Source organism: Salmo trutta, chromosome 14 (assembly GCF_901001165.1).
Source record: "Salmo trutta chromosome 14, fSalTru1.1, whole genome shotgun sequence".
Taxonomy (NCBI): domain Eukaryota; kingdom Metazoa; phylum Chordata; class Actinopteri; order Salmoniformes; family Salmonidae; genus Salmo; species Salmo trutta.
In genome coordinates this window covers 71574662-71601228 of record NC_042970.1, presented here as the reverse complement: position 1 = coordinate 71601228, position 26567 = coordinate 71574662, and the positions used below count along the sequence as shown (strand labels likewise).

Sequence of the window (26567 nt, the reverse complement as noted above, 5' to 3'; positions counted from 1 at the left end):
TAACAATACTTATATTTCTTTGAATAGAAGTACTTGTGGGCTTTTCAGAGAAAGAAGTACGCTCTTGTTGAGTGTGAGGAGGACACACACCCACACTTCCCCTCACCCCCCTCCGAACACATCAGCCTGCCAAGCCCAATCAAAGGAACCACCAAGGAGCGAGAGGAGGGGGAGCCAAATCCAATCTCAATATTGATTTGAGGAGGTGTGAGGGAAGATGGAGAGGAAGTGTGTGTGTGTGTGTGTGTGTGTGTGTGTGTGTAAATGCTTTGCCGTGTGTGTGTCCTCTCATACACTGCATCTCTAACCTGCATGCTGAAGAGGCTGTAGTCTCCACACCCCGGCGGTGTCTAAATCGAGGATAACATCCCCATCATCCATCCTGCCAACATCTGAACACGGCCACCCAAGGCACCGGGACGTGGCAGTGCTGTCCGGAACCATCACTGCACCCCACTGACACACACACACACACACACACACACACACACACACACACACACACACACACACACACACACACACACACACACACACACACACACACACACACACACACACACACACACACACACACACACACACCAATGACAGGGATGACAGCCAGCAAAGGAAGTCACATCGAACATCTGACATCTGATTAATGTAACTGGACACTGGTTCTCGATTGGTCATTAATACATTGATTTTATTCATTTGGTATTTTGGCTGTGACCTTACTCCCAATACATTCAGTGTCAGAATATTCAGTGTCAGTATTTGTCATGCCGCTTCCAATGCAGTCATGAAATGAACGCCAGTTGAGCTTTGTCATACTGATTTGAGAGAATATCTGAACATTTGTCAGATGCTCGTAAAAGGTTTTAACACAATAAAAGCCCACATCCTCGAACTAACCTTAATGACCTACATTAAGAAGTGGATTAACAATGTATTGTCCAACTAAAATACCACATGTATAACTCTTATATAGCTAAACAATGGCTAATTCACTTGAAATCAATATCAACTATTTAAATCACTGTAAAATGCCTTATTTATAGTCAATCTGTCTTTCCTCCTACATGAAGAGGAGACATTGCCCCTGTTGTCTAACACAGCATCAGCAAACCGAGGGATCGAGGGTGTGATAGGTAGAGAGAGAGAGAGAGAGAGTTCTCTCTATGACTTTGCACTTTTTTCCTCGTTTGGGGAGCATTCTGGCTGAGGAACACACACGCACACAAAAACACACACACACACACCGCCTCTGAGACAGCGCCCGGCCCGACGTGCGTGTGATCGGAATCACTAATGAGGTTACCGCAGCGATAATTGACGGCCATTTAAAATGTAGGGAGTCATTATATTGGGGCTTGGATGGTTTTAATGAGAATTATGGATGCAAAACCAATGCATTTTAGATGAATCAAACAAACAAACCGAAACAGGGAGATGGAAGGACGGAGGGAAAGGAGGGGGGAAACATAGCTAATGGCTTTGGACTAAACAGGAGGAGGAGAGGACAGATGAGACACAATGTTCCCTTTTCTAGATACTTCCAATAGCAGTTTTAATTAGTAGTTGCTTTCATGTTAATGTTTGATGTTATTTATTTGTTGAATTCTTACTTCTTACCACCGCAGGAACTGAATATGTTATCAACTGTTTTCTAACATGTGTTCACGCTCTTGCCAGCTACTATACAGTGTGTGTGTGCGTGCATGTGTGTGTGTGTGTGTGTGTGCGCGCACACGCATGTGTGTGTGTGTGTGTGTGTAGGCTAAATGCATCGTTGGCTCTTCTCACAGACAAACTATTGATATTTTGTGTCCACAGCAGTGCAAGAGGGGATTATTTTCAGATTTCAGATTTTCCAGACAGATGGGCTTTCACTCTCACATGCAATTTAGATCCATTACAACAGTTGATGCAGAGAATCCACTAATACATGACAATACATACAGTTATCTATTGGGCTTTTCTGCAGGTAAGCAAACCTCACTGGAAGATTTCTGTGTGTGTGTATGTGTGTGTGTCCATATGCGCGTGGCTGTGTGAGTGTGCGTGTGTGTGTGTGTATAAGTATCTGCGAATGGGAACACAATGTCCCGAGGACAGTCTTGAGGCACAGTGAGCGTGTCAGCCCATACAGCCCCTAAGGGCTGTACTGAGAGAGAGAGAGGTTGCTGGTCCAATCAGTGCCCTGTCTGCAGAATGCTGCTGCAATAGCATCACAGTGGGGGACTGACTGTGACATCAGAGGAATAACATGGAACACCCCTGCTGTTTCCCACCCTGCAGGCCAGGTGTGTTTAGACACGCAGATAGTGACACACACGTAGACACACGCACACGTGTACTCAGGCATGTATATATTCACACCCTGAGACTCCAACCGACATCTCACATCTCCACACAGAAACACACTAAATCTCTGATACCAGCAATCACACAAATACCTCCATCTACTAAAATCTCCCTCATGTCACATCAACCCACACAGTAAACATTCTCTCACTCACAGCACAGGATTTCAACTCTGCTAACATCTGGTCCTTCTCCAACCCACTGTCCAGCTCTTACAATCCCCGGTCCTTCTCCAGCCCACTGTCCAGCTCTTATAACCTCTGGTCCTTCTCAAACCCACTGTCCAGCTCTTATAACCTCTGGTCCTTCTCCAACCCACTGTCCAGCTCTTATAACCTCTGGTCCTTCTCCAGCCCACTGTCCAGCTCTTATAACCTCTGGTCCTTCTCCAACCCACTGTCCAGCTCTTATAACCTCTGGTCCTTCTCCAACCCACTGTCCAGCTCATATAACCTCTGGTCCTTCTCCAACCCACTGTCCAGCTCTTATAACCTCTGGTCCTTCTCCAACCCACTGTCCAGCTCTTATAACCTCTGGTCCTTCTCCAACCCACTGTCCAGCTCTTATAACCTCTGGTCCTTCTCCAGCCCACTGTCCAGCTCTTATAACCTCTGGTCCTTCTCCAGCCCACTGTCCAGCTCATATAACCTCTGGTCCTTCTCAAACCCACTGTCCAGCTCTTATAACCTCTGGTCCTTCTCCAGCCCACTGTCCAGCTCTTATAACCTCTGGTCCTTCTCCAGCCCACTGTCCAGCTCTTATAACCTCTGGTCCTTCTCAAACCCACTGTCCAGCTCTTATAACCTCTGGTCTTTCTCCAACCCACTGTCCAGCTCTTATAACCTCTGGTCCTTCTCCAGCCCACTGTCCAGCTCTTATAACCTCTGGTCTTTCTCCAGCCCACTGTCCAGCTCTTATAACCTCTGGTCCTTCTCCAACCCACTGTCCAGCTCTTATAACCTCTGGTTCTTCTCCAGCCCACTGTCCAGCTCTTATAACCTCTGGTCCTTCTCCAGCCCACTGTCCAGCTCTTATAACCTCTGGTCCTTCTCCAGCCCACTGTCCAGCTCTTATAACCTCTGGTCCTTCTCCAACCCACTGTCCAGCTCATATAACCTCTGGTCCTTCTCCAACCCACTGTCCAGCTCTTATAACCTCTGGTCCTTCTCCAACCCACTGTCCGGCTCTTATAACCTCTGGTCCTTCTCCAACCCACTGTCCAGCTCTTATAACCTCTGGTCCTTCTCCAACCCACTGTCCAGCTCATATAACCTCTGGTCCTTCTCCAACCCACTGTCCAGCTCTTATAATCTCTGGTCCTTCTCCAACCCACTGTCCAGCTCATATAACCTCTGGTCCTTCTCCAGCCCACTGTCCAGCTCATATAACCTCTGGTCCTTCTCCAACCCACTGTCCAGCTCTTATAACCTCTGGTCCTTCTCCAGCCCACTGTCCAGCTCATATAACCTCTGGTCCTTCTCCAGCCCACTGTCCAGCTCTTATAACCTCTGGTCCTTCTCCAGCCCACTGTCCAGCTCTTATAACCTCTGGTCCTTCTCCAGCCCACTGTCCAGCTCTTATAACCTCTGGTCCTTCTCCAGCCCACTGTTCAGTGACTAACAACATTAATCTAGTCAGTTATACCATCGGGTCATGTGAAAGCTCCAGCGTCAGCTCCTCAGTATAGGCCAGTAATTAGAAACAGTGTGTCAGCCTAATACTGCTAAATTCATGTACACACACACACACGCACACACACACACGCGCTTTCCTATTTTCCCACGGTAACACCAACCCAAATGCTCCTGTGATCTGCCCGGTTCCATTAAGATGGATTACTCCCCTTTACATAATCATCTTAAACTGATTAATACGGTGTGGGAGACTTGTGGAAGGTGACTTTTGTTCACCTCAGAGGCATATTTCTATTCTGTCTAAAAGCCATATGAGGGTAGAGTATTGTCCATCTCTCCAGTGGCTCCTGGGGACAACAGGCCCCATTAGGACTTAGCAGTTTTCTCTCTTTCTAAGACGTTATCTCATTGTGGGCTTTTCCTTATTAGGGGTGTGAAGAGCACTTTAAGACCACACTGTGGCAGGATAGGAGTCGGTGTGAAGGAGGATTGGAATCAACACTGTAACAGACAAGCATGTGGCGCTGAAATGATAAGGAATTGGAGTTGAACAGAGTGTGACTTGCCTCCTATATTCTAGTTGAACTCTTGCTAACGTTAATTTTGGGTGTGCACGCACACACACACACACACACACACACACACACACACACACACACACACACACACACACACACACACACACACACGCACGCACACACACACACACACACACCCTCACACACACAGTAGCGGTCTGCAGAGATCCTGTACCAGTTAACAATAGCGGTCCGGGATAGTGCTGTAGCTACTGCAGAGGCCATTTGACACCTCCTTTATGAAGAGACGCAGTGCGCAGGGCTGGCTGCATAATGAAACACAACCCTGGCTGGAACAGTACAGGGACTATACAGTGTTCATCATTTGGGCCTTAGTCTGCTGAAAAACTCTGTACCCTGGTTACAATACATGGCCTTAGTTCTGGTTAAAAATACAAGGATTACAATATGTGTTGTTCCCCAGATAAAACAGCTCTGTTCTAACCTCCTTTATGACTAAGACATGTGACATCCTGTATCTTTAGAAACATCACACTACATTTTCACTAAAAATACAAACAAAAACTTTAAAAAAGTGGTTTGTGGAAGTTATGGTTGTCCATAAAGCCAGTCTCTTCAGTAGCAGATACAGCCAGTGAAGGGTAAGTCGAGTGCTGAAATACCAGGCAGCCATTTGAGAGAGAGAGAGAGAGAGAGAGAGAGAGAGAGAGAGAGAGAGAGAGAGAGAGAGAGAGAGAGAGAGAGAGAGAGAGAGAGAGGGGACAGAGAGACAGAGAGACAGAGAGAAAGGTGTGGCGTAAACTCTAACAACTAAATAACTACCCCTTTTTACCTTATATGGTCAGGAGACATCCTGCTCTGATCATGTGATTTCCTGTATGCTTGAAAACGAAAGGAAGACAGATAACTTCTATTTACATTCCTTTTACCGGTAAAAACTTTATTTGGTGTAGAATAATCTATCTGGTGAATCACTTTTACCTGTACCTCCCTTTAGAGATCAACACCAATCAGTCAGGTGAACTAACTAATATATAACCATATAACTTGGACGTTTTTTGGTGAGTATTTTATCCAACTTAAACTTTTCAAATTGCAGCTGTTTTATACTCTGTTTTGATATTCTGTAGGTAAAACGTAGTTTATTTCCTTTCATATATATATATATATATATTACCTAGTCGGACTAATTTTCCCCTTTCTTACTCGTCCAGTTCTGCAGTATTGTGCATTGACACACTTATTTGTGGTCAGGGAGGGAATTCCTTAAAATTGGGGAGGATATGTCCATGTGGGGAGGAGATTGCTTCACTACTTCTGCTGGGGTACGAAGAATGGGTCTGTCAAGGCCACGGAATGGCAGAACCTACATCATGTACCATGGCACCTCTTGGTGGGCTGCACAGAAAATCATGGCTAAAGGTTTTTGTCCGTCCAACCGTGGCATGTTAGGGCAGGGTGTGTATCTAAGCCGGGACCTGGAGAAGGCTAGTAGATACCCCCTGGACCTCACTGAACACCAGAAGGTTGTCATCAAAGTTAAAGTCAATGTGGGCAAGGTGAAAAAAATTGACTGCAAAGGCCACCCTTTGCAGAAGACGTGGCATGACGAAGGTTACGACTCAGCCTGGGTTCCTCCTGACTGTGGCATGGTGAAGAGTGGTTTAGAAGAGAACTGTGTCTGGGACCCAAACCGCATTACTGTTTTAGACATTATCAAATCAAAAACAGAACCAACCTTACAAAGTGAGGACACTGATGAGGAAGAAGAGGAGGATGAGGATGAAGAGGACACTGAGGAGGACGAAGAGGAGGAAGAGGGGGTGGAGGGAGAGGAGGAGGATTATGAGGAAGAGGGGGTTGATGAAGAGGAGGAGGAGGATTTTGAGAAACAAGGGGTGGAGGGAGAGGAGGAGGATTATGAGGAAGAGGAGGAAGCAGATGGGGACACTGAGGAGGAGGATGAGGAAGAGGGAGAGGAAGAGAAGGAGGAGGAAGCAGATGGGGACACTGAGGAGGAGGAGGGGGACACTGAGGAGGATTATGAAGAAGAGGAGGGGGAGGAAGAGGAGGATTATGAGGAAGAGGGGGTGCAGGAAGAGGAGGAGGAGGAAGAAGAGAATGAGGATTATGAGGAAGAGGAGGAAGCATATGGGGACACTGAGGAGAAGGAGGAGGAGGAAGAGGAGGATTATGAGGAAGAGGGGGTGCAGGATGAGGAGGAGGAGGAAGAGAATGAGGATTATGAGGAAGGGGAGGAAGCGGATGGGGACACTGAGGAGGACGATGAGGAGGAGGAGGTTGTGGATGGGGACACGGATGAGGAAGAGGAGGAAACAGATGAGGACACGGAGGAGGAGGAGGAAGATGGGGACACTGAGGAGGAGGAGGGAGAGGAAGAGGAGGAAGTGGATGGGGACACTGAGGAGGAGGAGGGGGACACTGAGGAGGATTATGAAGAAGAGGAGATGGAGGAAGAGGAGGATTATGAGGAAGGGGAGGAGGACTCATGGTGAAGATAAGCAGACTACTCTACGTATGAACTCAGTGGTGTTTTTAATACATCTCCCTCTCTCAGACTGAGGGACAGAAGTCACCATCATTGTAAAGGTTAGCTAATTTGTTGTTTTGGGAAAGTCATTTCTGTAGATGTTTACTTACTTAATGTGATTCATTTACATTTGTCCCACAGGTGTGAGACATGATAATGGTCATGATTAGGGACATGAGTTTTTCCCGAACACAATGGCCTGACCAGGAAAACCTCCCAGCTCTGGTTATGATACACAGATTTTGGGGGCCAACGTTGTTCCTGGTCAGGTACATTATACTTGATATAAGTTGAAAGAAGACTGCAAGTGCTTTACATGTACTGTATAGCCAGAGGATAATAAACATGTTTTTGTACTTGCTGACCTTTGGTGGTAAAGGTATTACCATACTGACATCAGACATCACTATAACAACCATAGAAATATTGCTGAAAACACAGCTAAGCCTGTCGACTATCTATGTATTCAGACATTATACTGTGTGTTACAATCTAGACAGACAGGGTATTATTCATACAATCATAACACAACAAATACAACACTAAACATTGTTCAACCCTTCTCCATCCATGCACAGTGGGGGAGCTGTATTACACGCACACACACACACACACACACACACACACACACACACACACACACACACACACACACACACACACACACACACACACACACACACACACACACTGCAACAACATGTCCAGCCCTGGTCTGTTAATCTGTGTGGTCATCCTCTAAGGTCAGGGCTGACACACATCTCCAGCACTGCTGACAGAGATTCCCTCAGTGTGCTGTTATCAAATCGTCTGTGTGTGTGTGATGTTACCCAATGTGTGTGTGTCTACTCGCTCACCCACCACCACCGCACACAGACGGCCTGTCACCACACGGCCACGCCAAAGCCCCTTGTATACCTCCCCCTGCCTCCCTCCTCTCCCTCTGCCTGGCTGGCTAACTGTCTGTCTCCACCCCCAACTCACCCATCTCCCCTGCCTGTTTTCCTCACCTGTTAAGACTGTCTCCTCACAGGAACGACCAGGGAACATGGAGTCCTTGATGAAAATGCATATTCTGACACCCGCATTGGTGGATATTGTGGCCTTACCAATACAGAGGGAATCAGACACACACACACACACACACACACACACACACACACACACACACACACACACACACACACACACACACACACACACACACACCACACACACACACACACACACACACACACACACACACACACACACACACACACACACACACAAGCCCACATAGACTGTCTTGGAAGGAGGCTATTTGAAGTAATGGAGCATGTCAATGGAGGAAAATGTAAGATAAAATATTTATTTAAAGTATTGCAGATCACATTCAAAGCAGAGGTACAAAGGAAATGGATTTTCTACAGCTGACCGATCTGTCATGATTGTATTTTATTTAGCTTTGTGTTATTACATGAAAATATGTTTACATATTAAATCAACAAGAGCGGCTCAGTCAATTACTACAGTCATTTCATACTTGTTTGTGAAAGCATCACAACCGTGAACAATAACAATCTGTCAATCATCTCTGGTGGACAGACCACGTAAACATACATGGTACAATAGATCTGTCTTTATACTATGGCCACCGATAGCTAACGAGCAGCAGTAGTTCTGTGTTTTTCATCACTGGTTATTTGGACAAATCACAATTTTGCAGGTGTTAACTTCAATGGGCTACGTGGGACGCTTCACTGGGACACAGCCAGTGAAATATCAGGGCGGCAAATTCAAAAACAAAAAATGTCATAATTCAACTTTCTCAAACATACACTTCTCCTTGATGTAACCACATTGTCCAATTTCAAAAAGGCTTTACAGCGAAAGCAAAACATTAGATTATGTTAGGAGAGTACATAGACAAAAATAATCACACAGCCATTTTCCATGCAAGGACATGTGTCAATAAAACCCAAAACACAGCTAAATGAAGCACTAACCTTTGACGATCTTCATCAGATGACACTCCTAGGACATTATGTTACACAATACATGTATGTTTTGTTCGATAAAGTTCATATTTATATCCAAAAACAGCATTTTACATTGGCACGAGATGTTCAGAAAATGTATTCCCACCAAAACGTCCGGTGAATGTGCACATCAATTTACAAAAATACTCATCATAAACGTTGACAAAATATATAACAATTATTTAAAGAATTATAGAAAGACAACTCCTGGATGCAACCGCTGTGTCAGATTTTAAAATAGCTTTACGGAGAGAGCACATTTTTCAATATTCTGAGTACATAGCTCAGCCATCACAGCGAGCTATACAGACACCCGCCAAGTTCGGGGCAACCTAAACTCAGAATTAGTATTAGAAATATTGTCTTTCCTTTGCTGATCTTCGTCAGAATGCACTCCCAGGACTGCTACTTCCACAAGAAATGTTGTTTTTGTTCGAAATACTCCATATTTATGTCCAAATACCTCCGTTTTGTTCGTGCGTTCAGGTCACTATCCAAAGGCATACCGCACGAGCGCGGTACCAGAGACGAAAAGTCAAAATGTTCCATTACCGTACTTAGAAGCATGTCAAACGCTGTTTAAAATCAATCTTTATGGTATTTTTAACGTAAAATTGCGATAATATTCCAACCGGACAATAGCATATTCATTCAAGAAGAAAAAGAAGGAACGGCGCACTCGCATGACTGCGTATATCCAATCCCTTTGTCCACAGGCAGTCCACTCAGTAACTGAGCTCCTATTATCTGCCCAGTGACAGGAGAATGCTCAAACCACTTTCTGAAGGCTGTTGACAGCCAATGGAAGCCTTAGGAAGTGCAACGTCACCCCACAGACACTGTAGTTTTGATAGAGAATCAAAAGAAGAACTACAATTCTCAGACTTTCCACTTCCTGCTTGGATTTTTCTCAGGTTTTCACCTGCCATATGAGTTCTCTTATACTCACAGACACCATTCAAACAGTTTTAGAAACTTCAGAGTGTTTTCTATCCAAATCTACTAATAATATGCATATTCTAGTTTCTGGGCCAGAGTAGTAACCTGTTTAAATTGGGTACGTTTTTCATCCGGCCGTGAAAATACTGCCCCCTACACCCCAACAGGTTTTAAGCACCTTTCGAATTTCAGAAGGGTAGGGGACTTGCCTGTAACTTTCAAAGAGAGAGGGTGAAGCTCCTTGTTCAGGTTCTGCTCCTCATTCTAGCATCTCTTAACATTTCTGGACCCAGAATCTAGTCGAGCAGCTGACCAATTACGCAAGACTTTAGTTTTGGGTGAATCGAGAGTAATATTTCAATATCCTCATACAGTCCATCCATCAAGTAGAGTATTACCATTTTTTAAAACTGGACTATTTTTAGCTATAGTGCCTGCATTGAAATGTACCTCTCTGTACTCAATAAACCAATAAATGCAGGTATTGTAAACAGTAAAATGCCCAATCAAAGCAGCAAACAGCAGTTAAGGCAGAATTTCCTCCCTCACAAGGTAATAACAACCGCCTCTGGGTCGTTAAACAAATCAACCAATGAGAAATCAATACCAGACTGGCTTGCAGTCAGGCGAAGCTGAGAGAGCTGCGTTCAAGAGAGGGCCGATAAGGGCTCTTCTTCTGAGGGTCAGACGTACACACTTTTACAACCTCTCCTTAATGCATTTCTAATTAGACAATGGTGTAGGAACGATGGGTTGGAGAGAGCTGCGTTCAAGAGAGGGCCGATAAGTGCTCTTCTAGCAAGGGTCAGTCAATGTTACAAGACGTACAACTTCGTGTTAATGCTTTTGTAATTAGGAAATAGTGTAGGAACTATTATGGTTGGTTGTGCACCTTTCAGAGACACCACATAGACATGGCTCTTGACACGTGAGCCTTTTCTTCTAATGTAGTCTCGAGAAGATTCAACAATAACATCCATCATAATGCCATATTTGAAATACTCCAATATCTTATTTAGCAATATACTCAACTTAAATGTTATAAGTTTATTGACGTTTACTTATTGTCTGGCAAGGCTACGGAATGGCAGGGTCTACAAAATGTACCACGGCACCTTTGAGAAAACTATATGTAAAATCCTGACCAAAGGTTTTTATCCATCCAACCGTGGCATGTTGGGGCAGGGTGTGTATCTAAGCCGGGACCTGGAGAAGGCTAGTAGATACCCCCTGGACCTCACTGAACACCTGAAGGTTGTCAGAGTTACATTTCATGACAATGGTTACGATTCAGCCTGGATTCCTTCTAACAGTGGCATGGTGAAGGATAGTTTAGAAGAGACCTGTGTCTGGGACCCAAACCGCATTACTGTTTTAGACATTATCTAATCAAAAATGGAACCCACCTTATAAAGTGAGGAAACTGATGAGGAAGAAAAGGAGGATGAGGATTATGAGGAAACGGGTGTGGAAGGAGAGGAGGAGGAGGAGGAGAAGGAGGGGGAGGAAGAGAATGGAAATGTATTAATTAGATTAGCTCTCATCCTGGGTCCTTTCTCCCACGTCCTCTCTCGCTTCCTTTTGAAAAAGTTCAAAGGTAATTAAGGAGAGGTGGCGAGTAGAGGGAAAGTGGACAAAAATGCACTTCTATGAAATGAGACTCTCCTGAATGGGCGTAACCAAAGAAGATCTTTCTAGCACTCAACAAAATCTTTCAAGGGTATTTTTGTCCTACTGAATCTGAACTTTTGTAATCTGTAAAAACAAGCATTTCTGATTTTTCATAAATCCCAGTTGGGATGGGCCGTCACATGTTAGCTTGATTATAATTGAAAAATGTCAAAGAATATATATTTTTTATTTTTGCCATATATGATCCATTTTAATTAAATTGTACTTCCTTTAATTCAAATTCAATTCAAATTCAGTGTGGCCAATTCAGGAGGCGGTGGAACAAAATGTGGATTATGAGAACGGGGGGGGGGTGAAGGGAGAGGAGGAGGAAGGAGAGCAGGAGGAGGGGGAAGAGGGGGAAGGAAGTCAATTTCAATTTTGAGGAAGACGGGGAGGAGTAGCAGGATTATGTGGAAGATGAGAAAGAAGAGGAATCGGATGGCGAAACTAAGGAGGAGGAGGATTACGAGGAAGAGGAGGATTTATAGTGAAGATAAGCAGACTATTATATGTGTTTAAAACGTCTACTCTCCCTCAGGCTGAGGGACAGAATTCACCATCATTGTAAACCATGGCTAATTTGTTGTTTTGGGAAAGTAACTTCTAAAGATGTATTTATTTAACGGCATTAGCTATTAATTTATTTAAGGTTTAAGGTTTAAGGCAGAGGTGCGAGACATGATAGTAGACATGATTAGGGACATGAGTTTTTCCTGACCGCTTATGACCAGATTTGTTCCTGATCAGATCACATACATGATATAGGTTTAAAGAAGTCTGCATAACAGAATCGCGTAGGAGAATAAAGTTATATTAGCACTTGTTGACCTTTTGATGCTAAGCTTGTCTGGTAAGAAGTGAAAGAGATTAACATCCTGACATCAGACATCAATATAACAGCCTTGGGGGCGGGTTCTAGTAAGCTATGGAATTGTTTTAAGGTCACACCAAGGATAATTTTGCTATTTGATTTGGAATTTTAAGACCCATTGAAGTATCCCCCAAACAATATAAACCATTTTTTTTATGAAAAATTTTATTTGGCCTTACTGTTATTAGCCCATACAAACGCATTGAATAACAGATTCACTTCATGGAACAACAGATAGTCCCAAAAATACTATCTAAAGGAAGTTTGTTCTGAAGTGTCTGTCCTATATCTGAGAGGTATAAGAAATATATATACTGTATGTATATATATATATATATATTTTTTTATCTGTATTTAATCCCTTATTTTTTCACTAAACAATTTATTCAACTTGTACCGGGGGACCTTCAAACGAGTCTTGTGGGCATCCTAGAACAAAACAACCGACATGTACAGTACATGTTCGCGAGAGTCTCACCTTTGCAGAGTGGGGTGTGTGTAGCCCAAACGATTCGGATGCTACAGGCAGAAGTTGTCAGATCGGCTGTACTGACTTCAGACGAGTCTCCTGAAACTTGTGGTGGTCGTAGAGCAAAATGAAGAACATCATCGTGTTCGTGAGAGCATCATCTTTCCATAGAAGGGTAGGCCAAAATGTTCCGAGGCTATAGATTATTTTGTGAGAGGACCGATTTTCGGGATGTCTCATGGTCTGACAAACACTGTTCTAGCTCTGCCACCTTTCACCGCTGATTTGGAAGTGCGACATAGAGACGCATCCAATGCAAAAAACGGATTTCTCTAGCTTAAACAGATTTTTGTATTATCCTAATTTGATTTCCGCGTGAGCACAGCCATCGACTGTAATTTTTTTAAATATGGAGTTGGTCCCTCCTTTGCTGCTATAACAGCCTCCACTCTTCTGGGAAGGCTTTCCACTAGATGTTGGAACATTGCTGCCAGGACTTGCTTCCATTCAGCCACAAAAGCATTAGTGAGGTTGGGCACTGATGTAAGGCAATAAGGCCTGGCTCGCACTTGCGTTCCAATTCATCCCAAAGGTGTTGGAAGGGGTCGAAGTCAGGCTTCTGTGAAGATCAGTCAAGTTCTTCCACACTGATCTCAACAAACCATTTCTGTATGGATCTCACTTTGTGCACGAGAGTATTGTCATGCTGAAACAGGAAAGGACCTTCCCCAAATTGTTACCACAAAGTTGGAAGCACAGAATCATGTAGAATGTCATTGTATGATGCAGTGTTAAGACTTCCCTTCACTGGAAATAAGGGGCCTAGCCAGAACCATGAAAACAGCCTCAGACCATTATTCCTTCTCCACCAAACTTTGCACTTGGCACTATGGTAGCATTTTCCTGACATTCGCCAAACACAGATTCGTCCGTTGGACTGCCAGATGGTGAAGGGTGATTCATCCCTCTTTTTCCACTGCTCCAGAGTCCAATGACAGTGAGCTTTACACCACTCCAGCCAACGCTTGGCATTACGCATGGTGATCTTAGCCTTGTGTGCGGCTGCTCGGCCATGGAAACCCATTTCATGAAGCTCCTGACAAACAGTTCTTGTGCTGATGTTGCTTCCAGAGGCAGTTTGGAACTCGGTAGTGAGCGTTGCAACCGAGGACAGACGATTTTTATATGTTACGCGCATCAGCACTCGGCGGTCCTGTTCTGTGAGCTTGAGTGGCTGAGCTGTTGTTGCTCCTAGATATTTCCACTTCACATCAACAGCACTTACAGTTGACCGGGGCAGCTCAAGCAGGGCAGAAATTTGACGAACTGACTTCTGGGAAAGGTGGCATCCTATGACGGTCCTACATTGATAGTCACTGAGCTCTTCAGTAAAGCCATTCTACTGCCTATGTTTGTCTGTGGAGAATTGCATGGCTGTGTGCTCAATTGTATACACCTGTCAGCAACAGGTGTGGCTAAAATAACCGAATCCACTAATTTGAAGGGGGGTCCACATACACTATATATACAAAAGTATGTTCTACTGTAATAAACTGTCCTTTACTGTACGGTGACGTTCAAATATACTCAACGTAAATGTAATACGCTTATTGACGTTTATTTATAGTCTCTCAAGGCTACGGAATATTTTGGACATCCGGAAAATATATATTTTTGATGTCTGGGCAAGACGTCTTTTCACCTTTCATTCAGCACCTAAAATGCACCTGACGTCAACGTCTGGAAAAGACGTCTAAAAGATGTATTTTCAACGTAGTTTTGCTTACTGGGTTAGAGCTGTTAAATTGACAGTGTCTAGGTGTTGTTCTCCAAATTAAACACCCCTGTCATAACATCCTTCATTACTAAGACGTGACATCCTGTATGATTGGAAACAAAACTTAAGTCTACATATATTCATATTAACAGCACAAAATGCCCATCGTTACATTCTTACCTGTACCTGCATCCTGGACCAACATCAGGTAGACAACTCCATATCTGTAAGTATTTTAACCAAAGAATCTTAATCAAACTTGATCAAGTTTAATGTTTTGGAATTCCAACATTATGATGTTGATAAAAATCTATTGACACCAGTGGCGGTCTGTGCCATTGAAGATGAGGGAGGACAATTCTTTTTTTTTCATGAGCATGGCCTTATTTCTATTACAGCATATTGGATGACTGTCATTCATATTCCATTCACCCAGTTCAATGTAACATCGAGATGGTTCAGGATACTACATGATATTCAAATTTTCCCTATTTCCACCATGAGGTTGCTACAACCTAGCCTAGGAATGAACGTTTTCATAGTAGGTGTACACAGGTTGACATACATTTTTTAGGTGACAGACATTGACAAATGGACAGAAAGTGACACATTCAATACCGCCTTGCTCACTACTCTTGCTTGCATCTAGCTGATCTAGTGTCACGTTGTATAAATGATTGGAGACAGGCGCAGGAATATGTAATAGGGGGTTTTAATACTCCACCCAAAAATACAACAACACATGGGACGAGACCCGTAATAACGAGTACACAATACGCGCAGCACGAAAGCTGAAACAACAAAGCACAGGTACTCACAAGATCATTATTGAAAGAGATTGTGATACTTCACATCTCAAAATTGGGTTACTTAATGTTAGATCCCTCACTTCCAAGGCAGTTATAGTCAATGAACTAATCACTGATCATAATCTTGATGTGATTGGCCTGACTGAAACATGGCTTAAGCCTGATGAATTTACTGTGTTAAATGAGGCCTCACCCCCTGGTTACACTAGTGACCAAACCCCCCGTGCATCCGGCAAAGGCGGAGGTGTTGCTAACATTTACGATAGCAAATTTCAATTTACAAAAAAAAAAACAATGACGTTTTCGTCTTTTGAGCTTCTAGTCATGAAATCTATGCAGCCTACTCAATCACTTTTTATAGCTACTGTTTACAGGCCTCCTGGGCCATATGCAGTGTTCCTTACTGAGTTCCCTGAATTCCTATCGGATCTTGTAGTCATAGCAGATAATATTCTAATTTTTGGTGACTTTAACATTCACATGGAAAAGTCCACAGACCCACTCCAAAAGGCTTTCGGAGCCATCATCGACTCAGTGGGTTTTGTCCAACATGTCTCTGGACCTACTCACTGCCACAGTCATACTCTGGACCTAGTTTTGTCCCATGGAATAAATGTTGTGGATCTTAATGTTTTTCCTCATAATCCTGGATTATCGGACCACCATTTTATTGCGTTTACAATTGCAACAAATAATCTGCTCAGACCCCAACCAAGGAAGATTAAAAGTCGTGCTATAAATTCTCAGACAACCCAAAGATTCCTTGATGCCCTTCCAGACTCCCTCTGCCTACCCAAGGACGTCAGAGGACAAGAATCAGTTAACCACCTAACCGAGGAACTCAATTCAACCTTGCGCAATACCCTAGATGCAGTTGCACCCCTAAAAATTAAAAACATCTGTCATAAGAAACTAGCTTCCTGGTATACAGAAAATACACGAGCTCTGAAGCAAGCTTCCAGAAAATTGGAACGGAAATGGCGCCACACTAAACTGGAAGTCTTCCGACTAGCTTGGAAAGACAGTACCGTGCAGTATCGAAGAGCCCTCACTGCTGCACGATCATCCTATTTTTCCAACTTAATTGAGGAAAATAAGAACAATCCGAAATTTCTTTTTGACACTGTCGCAAAGCTAACTAAAAAGCAGCATTCGCAAATGGAGGATGGCTTTCACTTCAGCAGTAATAAATTTATGAACTTTTTTGAGGAAAAGATCATGATCATTAGAAAGCAAATTACGGACTCATCTTTAAATCTGGGTATTCCTCCAGGGCTTCATTGTCCAGAGTCTGCACAACTCTGCCAGGACCTTGGCTCAAGGGAGATACTAAAGTGTTTTAGTACTATATCTCTTGACACAATGATGAAAATAATCATGGCCTCCAAACCCTCGAGCTGCATACTGGACCCTGTTCCGACTAAACTACTGAAAGAGCTGCTTCCTGTGCTTGGCCCTCCTATGTTGAACATAATAAACGGCTCTCTATCCACCGGATGTGTACCAAGCTCACTAAAAGTGGCAGTAATAAAGCCTCTCTTGAAAAAGCCGAATCTTGACCCAGAAATTATAAAAAACTATCGGCCTATATCGAATCTTCCATTCCTCTCAAAAATTTTAGAAAAAGTTGTTGCGCAGCAACTCACTGCCTTCCTGAAGACAAACAATGTATACGAAACGCTTCAGTCTGGTTTTAGACCCCATCATAGCACTGAGACTGCACTTGTGAAGGTGGTAAATGACCTTTTAATGACGTCAGACCGAGGCTCTGCATCTGTCCTCATGCTCCTAGATCTTAGTGCCGCTTTTGATACCATCGATCACCACATTCTTTTGGAGAGATTGGAAACCCAAATTGGTCTACATGGACAAGTTCTGGCCTGGTTTAGATCTTATCTGTCGGAAAGATATCAGTTTGTCTCTGTGAATGGTTCGTCCTCTGACAAATCAATTGTAAATTTCGGTGTTCCTCAAGGTTCCGTTCTAGGACCACTATTGTTTTCACTATATATTTTACCTCTTGGGGATGTCATTCGAAAACATAATGTTAAATTTCACTGCTATGCGGACGACACACAGCTGTACATTTCAATGAAACATGGTGAAGCCCCAAAATTGCCCTCGCTAGAAGCCTGTGTTTCAGACATAAGGAAGTGGATGGCTGCAAATTTTCTACTTTTAAACTCGGACAAAACAGAGATGCTTGTCCTAGGTCCCAAGAAACAAAGAGATCTTCTGTTGAATCTGACAATTAATCTGGATGGTTGTACAGTCGTCTCAAATAAAACTGTGAAGGACCTCGGCGTTACTCTGGACCCTGATCTCTCTTTTGAAGAACATATCAAGACTGCTTCAAGGACAGCTTTTTTCCATCTACGTAACATTGCAAAAATCAGAAACTTTCTGTCCAAAAATGACGCAGAAAAATGAATCCATGCTTTTGTTACTTCTAGGCTCGACTACTGCAATGCTCTACTTTCCGGCTACCCGGATAAAGCACTAAACAAACTTCAGTTAGTGCTAAATACGGCTGCTAGAATCCTGACTAGAACCAAAATATTTGATCATATTACTCCAGTGCTAGCTTCCCTACACTGGCTTCCTGTTAAGGCAAGGGCTGATTTCAAGGTTTTACTGCTAACCTACAAAGCATTACATGGGCTTGCTCCTACCTATCTTTCCGATTTGGTCCTGCCGTACATACCTACACGTACGCTACGGTCACAAGACGCAGGCCTCCTAATTGTCCCTAGAATTTCTAAGCAAACGGCTGGAGGTAGGGCTTTCTCCTATAGAGCTCCATTTTTATGGAATGGTCTGCCTACCCATGTGAGAGACGCAGACTCAGTCTCAACCTTTACTGAAGACTTATCTCTTCAGTAGGTCCTATGATTAAGTATAGTCTGGCCCAGGAGTGTGAAGGTGAACGGAAAGGCTGGAGCAACGAACCGCCCTTGCTGTCTCTGCCTTGTCGGTTCCCCTCTTCCCACTGGGATTCTCTGCCTCTAACCCTTTTACAGGGGCTGAGTCACTGACTTACTGGTGTTCTTCCATGCCGTCCATGGGAGGGGTGCGTCACTTGAGTAGGTTGAGCCACTGACGTGGTCTTCCGGTCTGGGTTGGCGCCCCCCCCTTGGGTTGTGCCGTGGCGGACATCTTTGTGGGCTATACTCGGCCTTGTCTTCAGACGGTAAGTTGGTGGTTGTAGATATCCCTCTAGTGGTGTGGGGGCTGTGCTTTGGCAAAGTGGGTGGGGTTATATCCTGCCTGTTTGGCCCTGTCCGGGGGTATCATCGGATGGGGCCACAGTGTCTTCTGATCCCTCCTGTCTCAGCCTCCAGTATTTATGCTGCAGTAGTTTATGTGTCGGGGGGCTAGGGTCAGTCTGTTACATCTGGAGTATTCTCTTGTCTTATCCAGTGTCCTGTGTGAATGTAAATATGCTCTCTCTAATTCTCTCTTTCTTTCTTTCTTTCTTTCTTTCTCTCGGAGGACCTGAGCCCTAGGACTACCTGGCATGATGACTCCTTGCTGTCCCCAGTCCACCTGGCCATGCTGCTGCTCCAGTTTCAACTGTTCTGCCTGCGGCTACGGAACCCAGACCTGTTCACCGGACGTGCTTGTTGCACCCTCGACAATTACTATGATTATTATTATTTGACCATGCTGGTCATTTACGAACATTTTAACATCTTGACCATGTTCTGTTATAATATCCACCCGGCACAGCCAGAAGAGGACTGGCCACCCCTCATAGCCTGGTTCCTCTCTAGGTTTCTTCCTAGGTTTTTGGCCTTTCTCAGGAGTTTTTCCTAGGGAGTTTTTCCCAGCCACCGTGCTTCTTTCACATGCATTGCTTGCTGTTTGGGGTTTTAGGCTGGGTTTCTGTACAGCACTTTGAGATTTCAGCTGATGTACGAAGGGCTATATAAATAAATTTGATTTGATTTGATTTTGATCAACGGACATGGGAACAATAACTGACCAAGACAATGGTGAACAGAAGGCACATATATACAATTACTAGTCAAGGGAACTGGAATCATGTGTGCGTAATGAGACAGTTCAGTGAAGCATAGAGGCCGGTGACGTAGACCTCCAGAACTGGTGCATGGAATGAGCAGCAGTACCAGGGGAATCCGTGACATTTAGGATGTAATGATTAGTCCAACAGTTGCAAACGAGAGTTTCTATTGGACAAATTCAGGTATGTTGTCCCCGTTTCATTCTGTTTGCTTCTGTTTAAGAAATGTTTTTCAACAGAATTGGCAGAATGAATTCACATCTGATAACACGTAAACACAGTTCAGTTTCATAGCAGCCACATTGTATTCCTTCTCGTATCTACATGCTCTCCTCCTCTCACCTTTTCCCTCCGCATGTGGACTTCAATGCACAACATATCAGCTGTATGTGACCAGATGAAACCATACAGAACCATAACATAATCATATCATAACGTTACACACAGCCTACCTACATCGTTGTCACCATATTAGCTAAAGTAACGTCATTGTCAACATAGCTAATAAAACCCTCTACAATCATGCAGTACTGTGTGTACAGACAATAAGCAGTTTAGCAGTTACACCGGCAGGCCCCAGTGGCAAGAAATTAGTTAAACCAAAAGTTTACCTTGTCTTGGAAGAGTTCCAGTATTGTGTTGGATAGCCATAGCCAGCTAGCTAACATAGCATCCCGCTGTTTGAGACGGGTGTTTATTAAGTAGGCTAAACTAGCTAACTGCATTTGCTAGCTAAGTACACTACCGGTCAAAAGTTTTAGAACACCTACTCATTACATTTTTAATTTTTATATATCTTTATTTTTACTATTTTCTAGATCATAGAATAATAGTGAAGACATCAAAACAATGAAATGACACATATGAAATCAAAAAAGTGTTAAACAAATCAAAATATAGTTTATATTTGAGACTCTTCAAATAGCCACCCTTTGTGTTGATGACAGCTTTGCGCACTCTTGGCATTCTCTCAATCAGCGTCACCTGGAATGCTTTTTCAACAGTCTTGAAGGAGTTCCCACATATACTGAGCACTTGTTGACTACTTTTCCTTCACTCTGCGGTCCGACTCATCCCAAATCATCTCAATTTGGTTGAGGTTGGGGGATTGTGGAGGCCAGGTCATATGATGCAGCACTCCATCACTCTAATTCTTGGTCAAATAGCCCTTACACAGCCTGGAGGTGTGTTGGGTCATTGTCCTGTTGAAAACAAATGATAGTCCCACTAAGCCCAAACCAGAAGGGATGGCGTATTGCTGCAGAATTCTGTGGTAGCCATGCTGGTTAAGTGTGCCTTGAATTACAAATAAATCACAGACAGTGTCACCAGCAAAGCACCCTCACATCATAAAACCTCCTCCTCCATGCTTTATGGTGGGAACCACACATACAGAGATCATCCGTTCACCCACACCACGTCTCACAAAGAATCTCCAATTTGGACTCCAAACCAAAGGACACATTTCCACCGGTCTAATGTCCATTGTTCGTGTTTCTTGGCCCAAGCAAGTCTCTTATTCTTGTTGGTGTCCTTTAGTAGTGGTTTCTTTGCAACAATTTGACCATGAAGGCCTGATGCACGCAGTCTCCTCTGAACAGTTGATGTTGAGATGTGTCTGTTACTTGAACTCCGTGAAGCATTTATTTGGGCAACAATTTCTGAGGCTGGTAACTCTAATGAACTTATCCTCTGCAGCAGAGGTAACTCTGGGTCTTCCGTTCCAGTGGCGGTCCTCATGAGAGCCAGTTTCATCATAGCGCTAGTTAGTTTTTGCGACTGCACTTGAAGAAACGTTCAAAGTTCTTGAAATGTTCTGTATTGGCTGACATTCATGTCTTAAAGTAATGATGGACTGTTATTTCTCTTAGCACATTTGAGCTGTTCTTGCCATAATATGGACTTGGTCCTTTACCAAATAGGGCTATCTTCTGTATACCACCCCTACCTTGTCACGACACAACTGATTGGATCAAACACATTAAGAAGGAAAGAAATTCCACAAATTAACTTTTAAGAAGGCACACCTGTTAATTGACATGCATTCCAGGTGACTCCCTCATGAAGCTGGTTGAGAGAATGCCAAGAGTGTGCAAAGCTGTCATCAAGGCAAAATGTGGCTATTTGAAGAATCTCAAATATAAAATATATTTTATTTGTTTAACACTTTTCTGGTTACTACATGATTCCATGTGTTATATGTCTTCACTATTATTTTACAATGTAGAAAATAGTAAAAATATAGACAAACTCTTGAATGATTGGATGTTCTAAAACTTTTGACCGGTAGTGTAAGTAATAGTGAAAGTGAAAAAAAAAATGAAATATCTCTCTCTCTCTCACTTCTCTTTAATTTTTTTATGGTACACCATTGTGCCAGCCAACAGAGTGCTGTTGAGTCTACTGTGGACCTCCATTGCAAAACATTGTGTTTTAATACATTATTTGGTGACATGTTAATATATTTAGTATAGTTTTATCTAAAAAGGATCACTTTTTAAATGTTTCACAATTTTATGAAATTCACTGAGGAGGATGGTCCTCCCCTACCTGCTCTGAGGAGCCTCCACTGATTGTATTATAAAGAGTATCATTTTAAATGACCATTAGAAACCCATTCCTGGCTGGCTGTAGTGTATGAGAAGGTTTTTAGATGAAAACCTTACCTCCAGTTTGAATAATCCTGTAAAAAAAATATATTGCAAAAACTTCTGGATACAAGACAAATTCATTTGCTAAGTTTATTGGTTAGCAAAATCCACTCAAAGCAAGTTCATAAAGCCAGCCTCTACAGTAGGCAGAGACAGCCAGTGAAGGGTTAGCCGGGTGCTGAGTGCAAATACAAGTCAACCGTTTGAGAGCGAGGGAGAAGGGGGGGGGGGGGTGTAAAAATAACTAAGCCTGCCCCTTCTTAATTTAGGAGACCTGCTCTGATCAACGAAAGGAAGACAGCTTCTATTTATATTCCTTTTACCGGTAACAACTTTCTTTGGTGTAAAGTTATCTGTCTGGTGAATCACTTTTACCTGTACCTTCCTTCAGAGATCAACACTGATCAGTCAGGTGAACTAACTAATATATAACCATATAACTTGGACGTTTTTTGGTGAGTATTTTATCCAATTTAACCTTTTCAAATTGCAGCTGTTTTATACTCTGTTTTGATATTCTGTAGGTAAAACATAGTTTATTTCCTTTCATATATATATATATATATTACCTAGTCGGACTAATTTCCCCCTTTCTTACTCGTCCAGTTCTGCAGTATTGTGCATTGACACACTTATTTGTGGTCAGGGAGGGAATTCCTTAAAATTGGGGAGAATATGTCCATGTGGGGAGGAGATTGCTTCACTACTTCTGCTGGGGCACGAAGAATGGGTCTGTCAGGCCCCCGGAATGGCAGAACCTACATCATGTACCACGGCACCTCTTGGTGGGATGCACAGAAAATCATGGCTAAAGGTTTTTGTCCGTCCAACCGTGGCATGTTAGGGCAGGGTGTGTATCTAAGCCGGGACCTGGAGAAGGCTAGTAGATACCCCCTGGACCTCACTGAACACCAGAAGGTTGTCATCAAAGTTAAAGTCAATGTGGGCAAGGTGAAAAAAATTGACCGCCAAGGCCACCCTTTGCAGAAGACGTGGCATGACGAAGGTTACGACTCAGCCTGGGTTCCTCCTGACTGTGGCATGGTGAAGAGTGGTTTAGAAGAGAACTGTGTCTGGGACCCAAACCGCATTACTGTTTTAGACATTATCAAATCAAAAACAGAACCCACCTTACAAAGTGAGGACACTGATGAGGAAGAAGAGGAGGAAGAGGATGAAGAGGACACTGAGGAGGAGGAAGAAGTGGAAGAGGGGGTGGAGGGAGAGGGGGAGGAGGAGGATCATGAAGAAGAAGGGGTGCAGGAAGAGGAGGAGGAGGAAGATAATGAGGATTATGAGGAAGATGAGGAATCGGATGGGGACACTGAGGAGGAGGATGATGAGGAGGAGGGGGAGGAAGAGGAGGATTATGAGGAAGAGGGGGTGCAGGAAGAGGAGGAGGAGGAAGAGAATGAGGATTATGAGGAAGAGGAGGAAGCAGATGGGGACACTGAGGAGGACGATGAGGAGGAGAAGGAGGGGGAGGAAGAAGAGGAAGAGGGGGTAGAGGAAGAGGAGGAGGAGGAAGATAATGAGGATTATGAGGAAGAGGAGGAAGCAGATGGGAACACTGAGGAGCAGGAGGAGGAGGAAGAGGAGGATTATGAGGAAGAGGGGGTGCAGGATGAGGAGGAGGAGGAAGAGAATGAGGATTATGAGGAAGAGGAGGAAGGGGATGGGGACACTGAGGAGGACGATGAGGAGGAGGAGGTTGTGGATGGGGACACGGATGAGGAAGAGGAGGAAACAGATGAGGACACGGAGGAGGAGGAGGAGGAGGAGGAAGATGGGGACACTGAGGAGGAGGAGGGAGAGGAAGAGGAGGAAGTGGATGGGGACACTGAGGAGGAGGAGGGGGACACTGAGGAGGATTATGAAGAAGAGGAGATGGAGGGCGAGGAGGATTATGAGGAAGGGGAGGAGGACTCATGGTGAAGATAAGCAGACTACTCTACGTATGAACTCAGTGGTGTTTTTAATACATCTCCCTCTCTCAGACTGAGGGACAGAAGTCACCATCATTGTAAAGGTTAGCTAATTTGTTGTTTTGGGAAAGTCATTTCTGTAGATGTTTACTTACTTAATGTGATTCATTTACATTTGTCGGATGAGGAAGAGGAGGGAACGGATGAGGACACAGAGGAGGAGGAGGAGGAGGAAGATGGGGACACAGGAGGAGGATGAGGAGGATGAGGAGGGGGACACTGAGGAGGATTATGAGGAAGATGAGGAGGACTCATAGTGAAGATAAGCAGACTACTCCACGTATGAACTCAGTGGTGTTTTTAATACATCTTCCTCTCTCAGGCTGAGGGACAGAAGTCACCATCATTGTAAAGGTTAGCTAATTTGTTGCTTTGGGAAAGTCAATTCTAAAGATGTATACTTTCTTAATGTGATTATTGATTTATTTACATTTGTACCACAAGTTTAGGTCAGAAGTGGGAAAATAAACATGCTTTAGTACTTGCTGACATCAGACATCAATGTAACAGCCATGGAAATATTGCTGAAAACACAGCTAAGCCTGTTGTCAATCTATGTATTCAGACATAATACTGTATGTTACTATCTAGATGGACAGGGCAGGGTAATGTGCAGACAATCATAACAAAAAACAAATAAACTGTCACACCCTGATCTGTTTCACCTGTCTTTGTGCTTGTCTCCAACCCCCTCACGGTGTCCGCTTATCTTCCCCATCATCCCCAGTGTATTTATACCTGTATTCTCTGTTTGCCTGCATTTCTGTACCTTGTCACACCACACTGGATTATTGACCTCTGCCTGCCCTGACCCTGAGACTGCCTGCTGTTCTGTACCTTTTGGACTCTGATCTGGATTACTGACCTCTGCTTGCCCCTGACCTGTCATTTTGCCTGCCCCCTGTTCTAGTAATAAACTTTTGTTACTTCGACACTGTCTGCATCTGGGTCTTCCATGATATAAACATTATTCAACCCTTCTCCATCCTTGCACAGTGGGTGACCTGTATAACACACACACACACACACACACACACACACACACACACACACACACACACACACACACACACACACACACACACACACACACACACACACACACACACACATACACACACACACACACACACACTGCAACAACATGTCCAGCCCTGGTCTGTTAATCTGTGTGGTCATCCTCTAAGGTCAGGGCTGACACACATCTCCAGCACTGCTGACAGAGATTCCCTCAGTGTGCTGTTACCCAACGTCTGTGTGTGTGTGTGTGTGTCTACTCGCTCACCTCCCCCACCACACACAGACGGCCTGTCACCACACGGCCACGCCAAAGCCCCTTGTATACCTCCCCCTGCCTCCCTCCTCTCCCTCTGCCTAGCTGGCTAACTGTCTGTCTCCCCTCCACCCCAACTCACCCATCTCCCCTGCCTGTCTTCCTCACCTGTTAAGACTGTCTCCTCACAGGAACGACCAGGGGACATGGGGTCCTTGATGAAAATGCATATTCTGACACCCGCATTGGTGGATATTGTGGCCTACCAATACAGAGGGAATCAGACACACACACACACACACACACACACACACAGTCTTGGAAGGAGGCTATTTGAAGTAATGGAGCATGTCAATGGAGGAAAATGTTGGATTAAATATTTATTTAAAGTATTGCAGATCAAATTCAAAGCAGAGGTACAAAGGAAATGGATTTGCTACAGCTGACCGATCTGTCATGACTGTATTTTATTTAGCTTTGTGTTATTACATGAAAATTAGTTCATATATTGAATCAACAAGAGCGGCTCAGTCAATTACTACAGTTATTTCATACTTGTTTGTGAAAGCATCACAACCGTGAACAATAACAATCTGTCAATAATCTCTGGTGGACAGACCACGTAAACATACATGGTACTGTAGATCTGTCTTTATACTATGGCCACCGATAGCTAACGAGCAGCAGTAGTTCTGTGTTTTTCATCACTGGTTATTTGGACAAATCACGATTTCGCAGGTGTTATGCACCTTTCGAATTTCAGAAGGGTAGGGGACTTGCCTGTAACTTTCAAAGAGAGAGGGTGAAGCTCCTTGTTCAGGTTCTGCTCCTCATTCTAGCATCTCTTAATCTCTTCTCTTAACATTTCTGGACCCAGAATCTAGTCGAGCAGCTGACCAATTACGCAAGACTTTAGTTTTGGGTGAACTGAGATAAATACTTCAATATCCTCATACAGTCACTTTGTTCAAAACTGGACTATTTTTAGCTACAGTGCCTGC

At 43.8% G+C, this 26567-nt stretch overlaps 1 protein-coding gene across 1 annotated transcript; it reads left to right on the top strand.

Moving 5' to 3' along the window:
• Nucleotides 1-5411: 5411 nt before the first annotated feature.
• LOC115147859 (uncharacterized) lies at nt 5412-23502 on the top strand (the record flags this gene model as incomplete). The annotated part of the gene is made up of 5 exons (XM_029690127.1): nt 5412-5583; nt 5737-6318; nt 6541-6822; nt 11219-11419; nt 22945-23502. Coding segments are annotated over exons 2-5 (1554 nt in total), but the record flags the coding sequence as incomplete, so codon positions are not given.
• Nucleotides 23503-26567: the final 3065 nt, after the last annotated feature.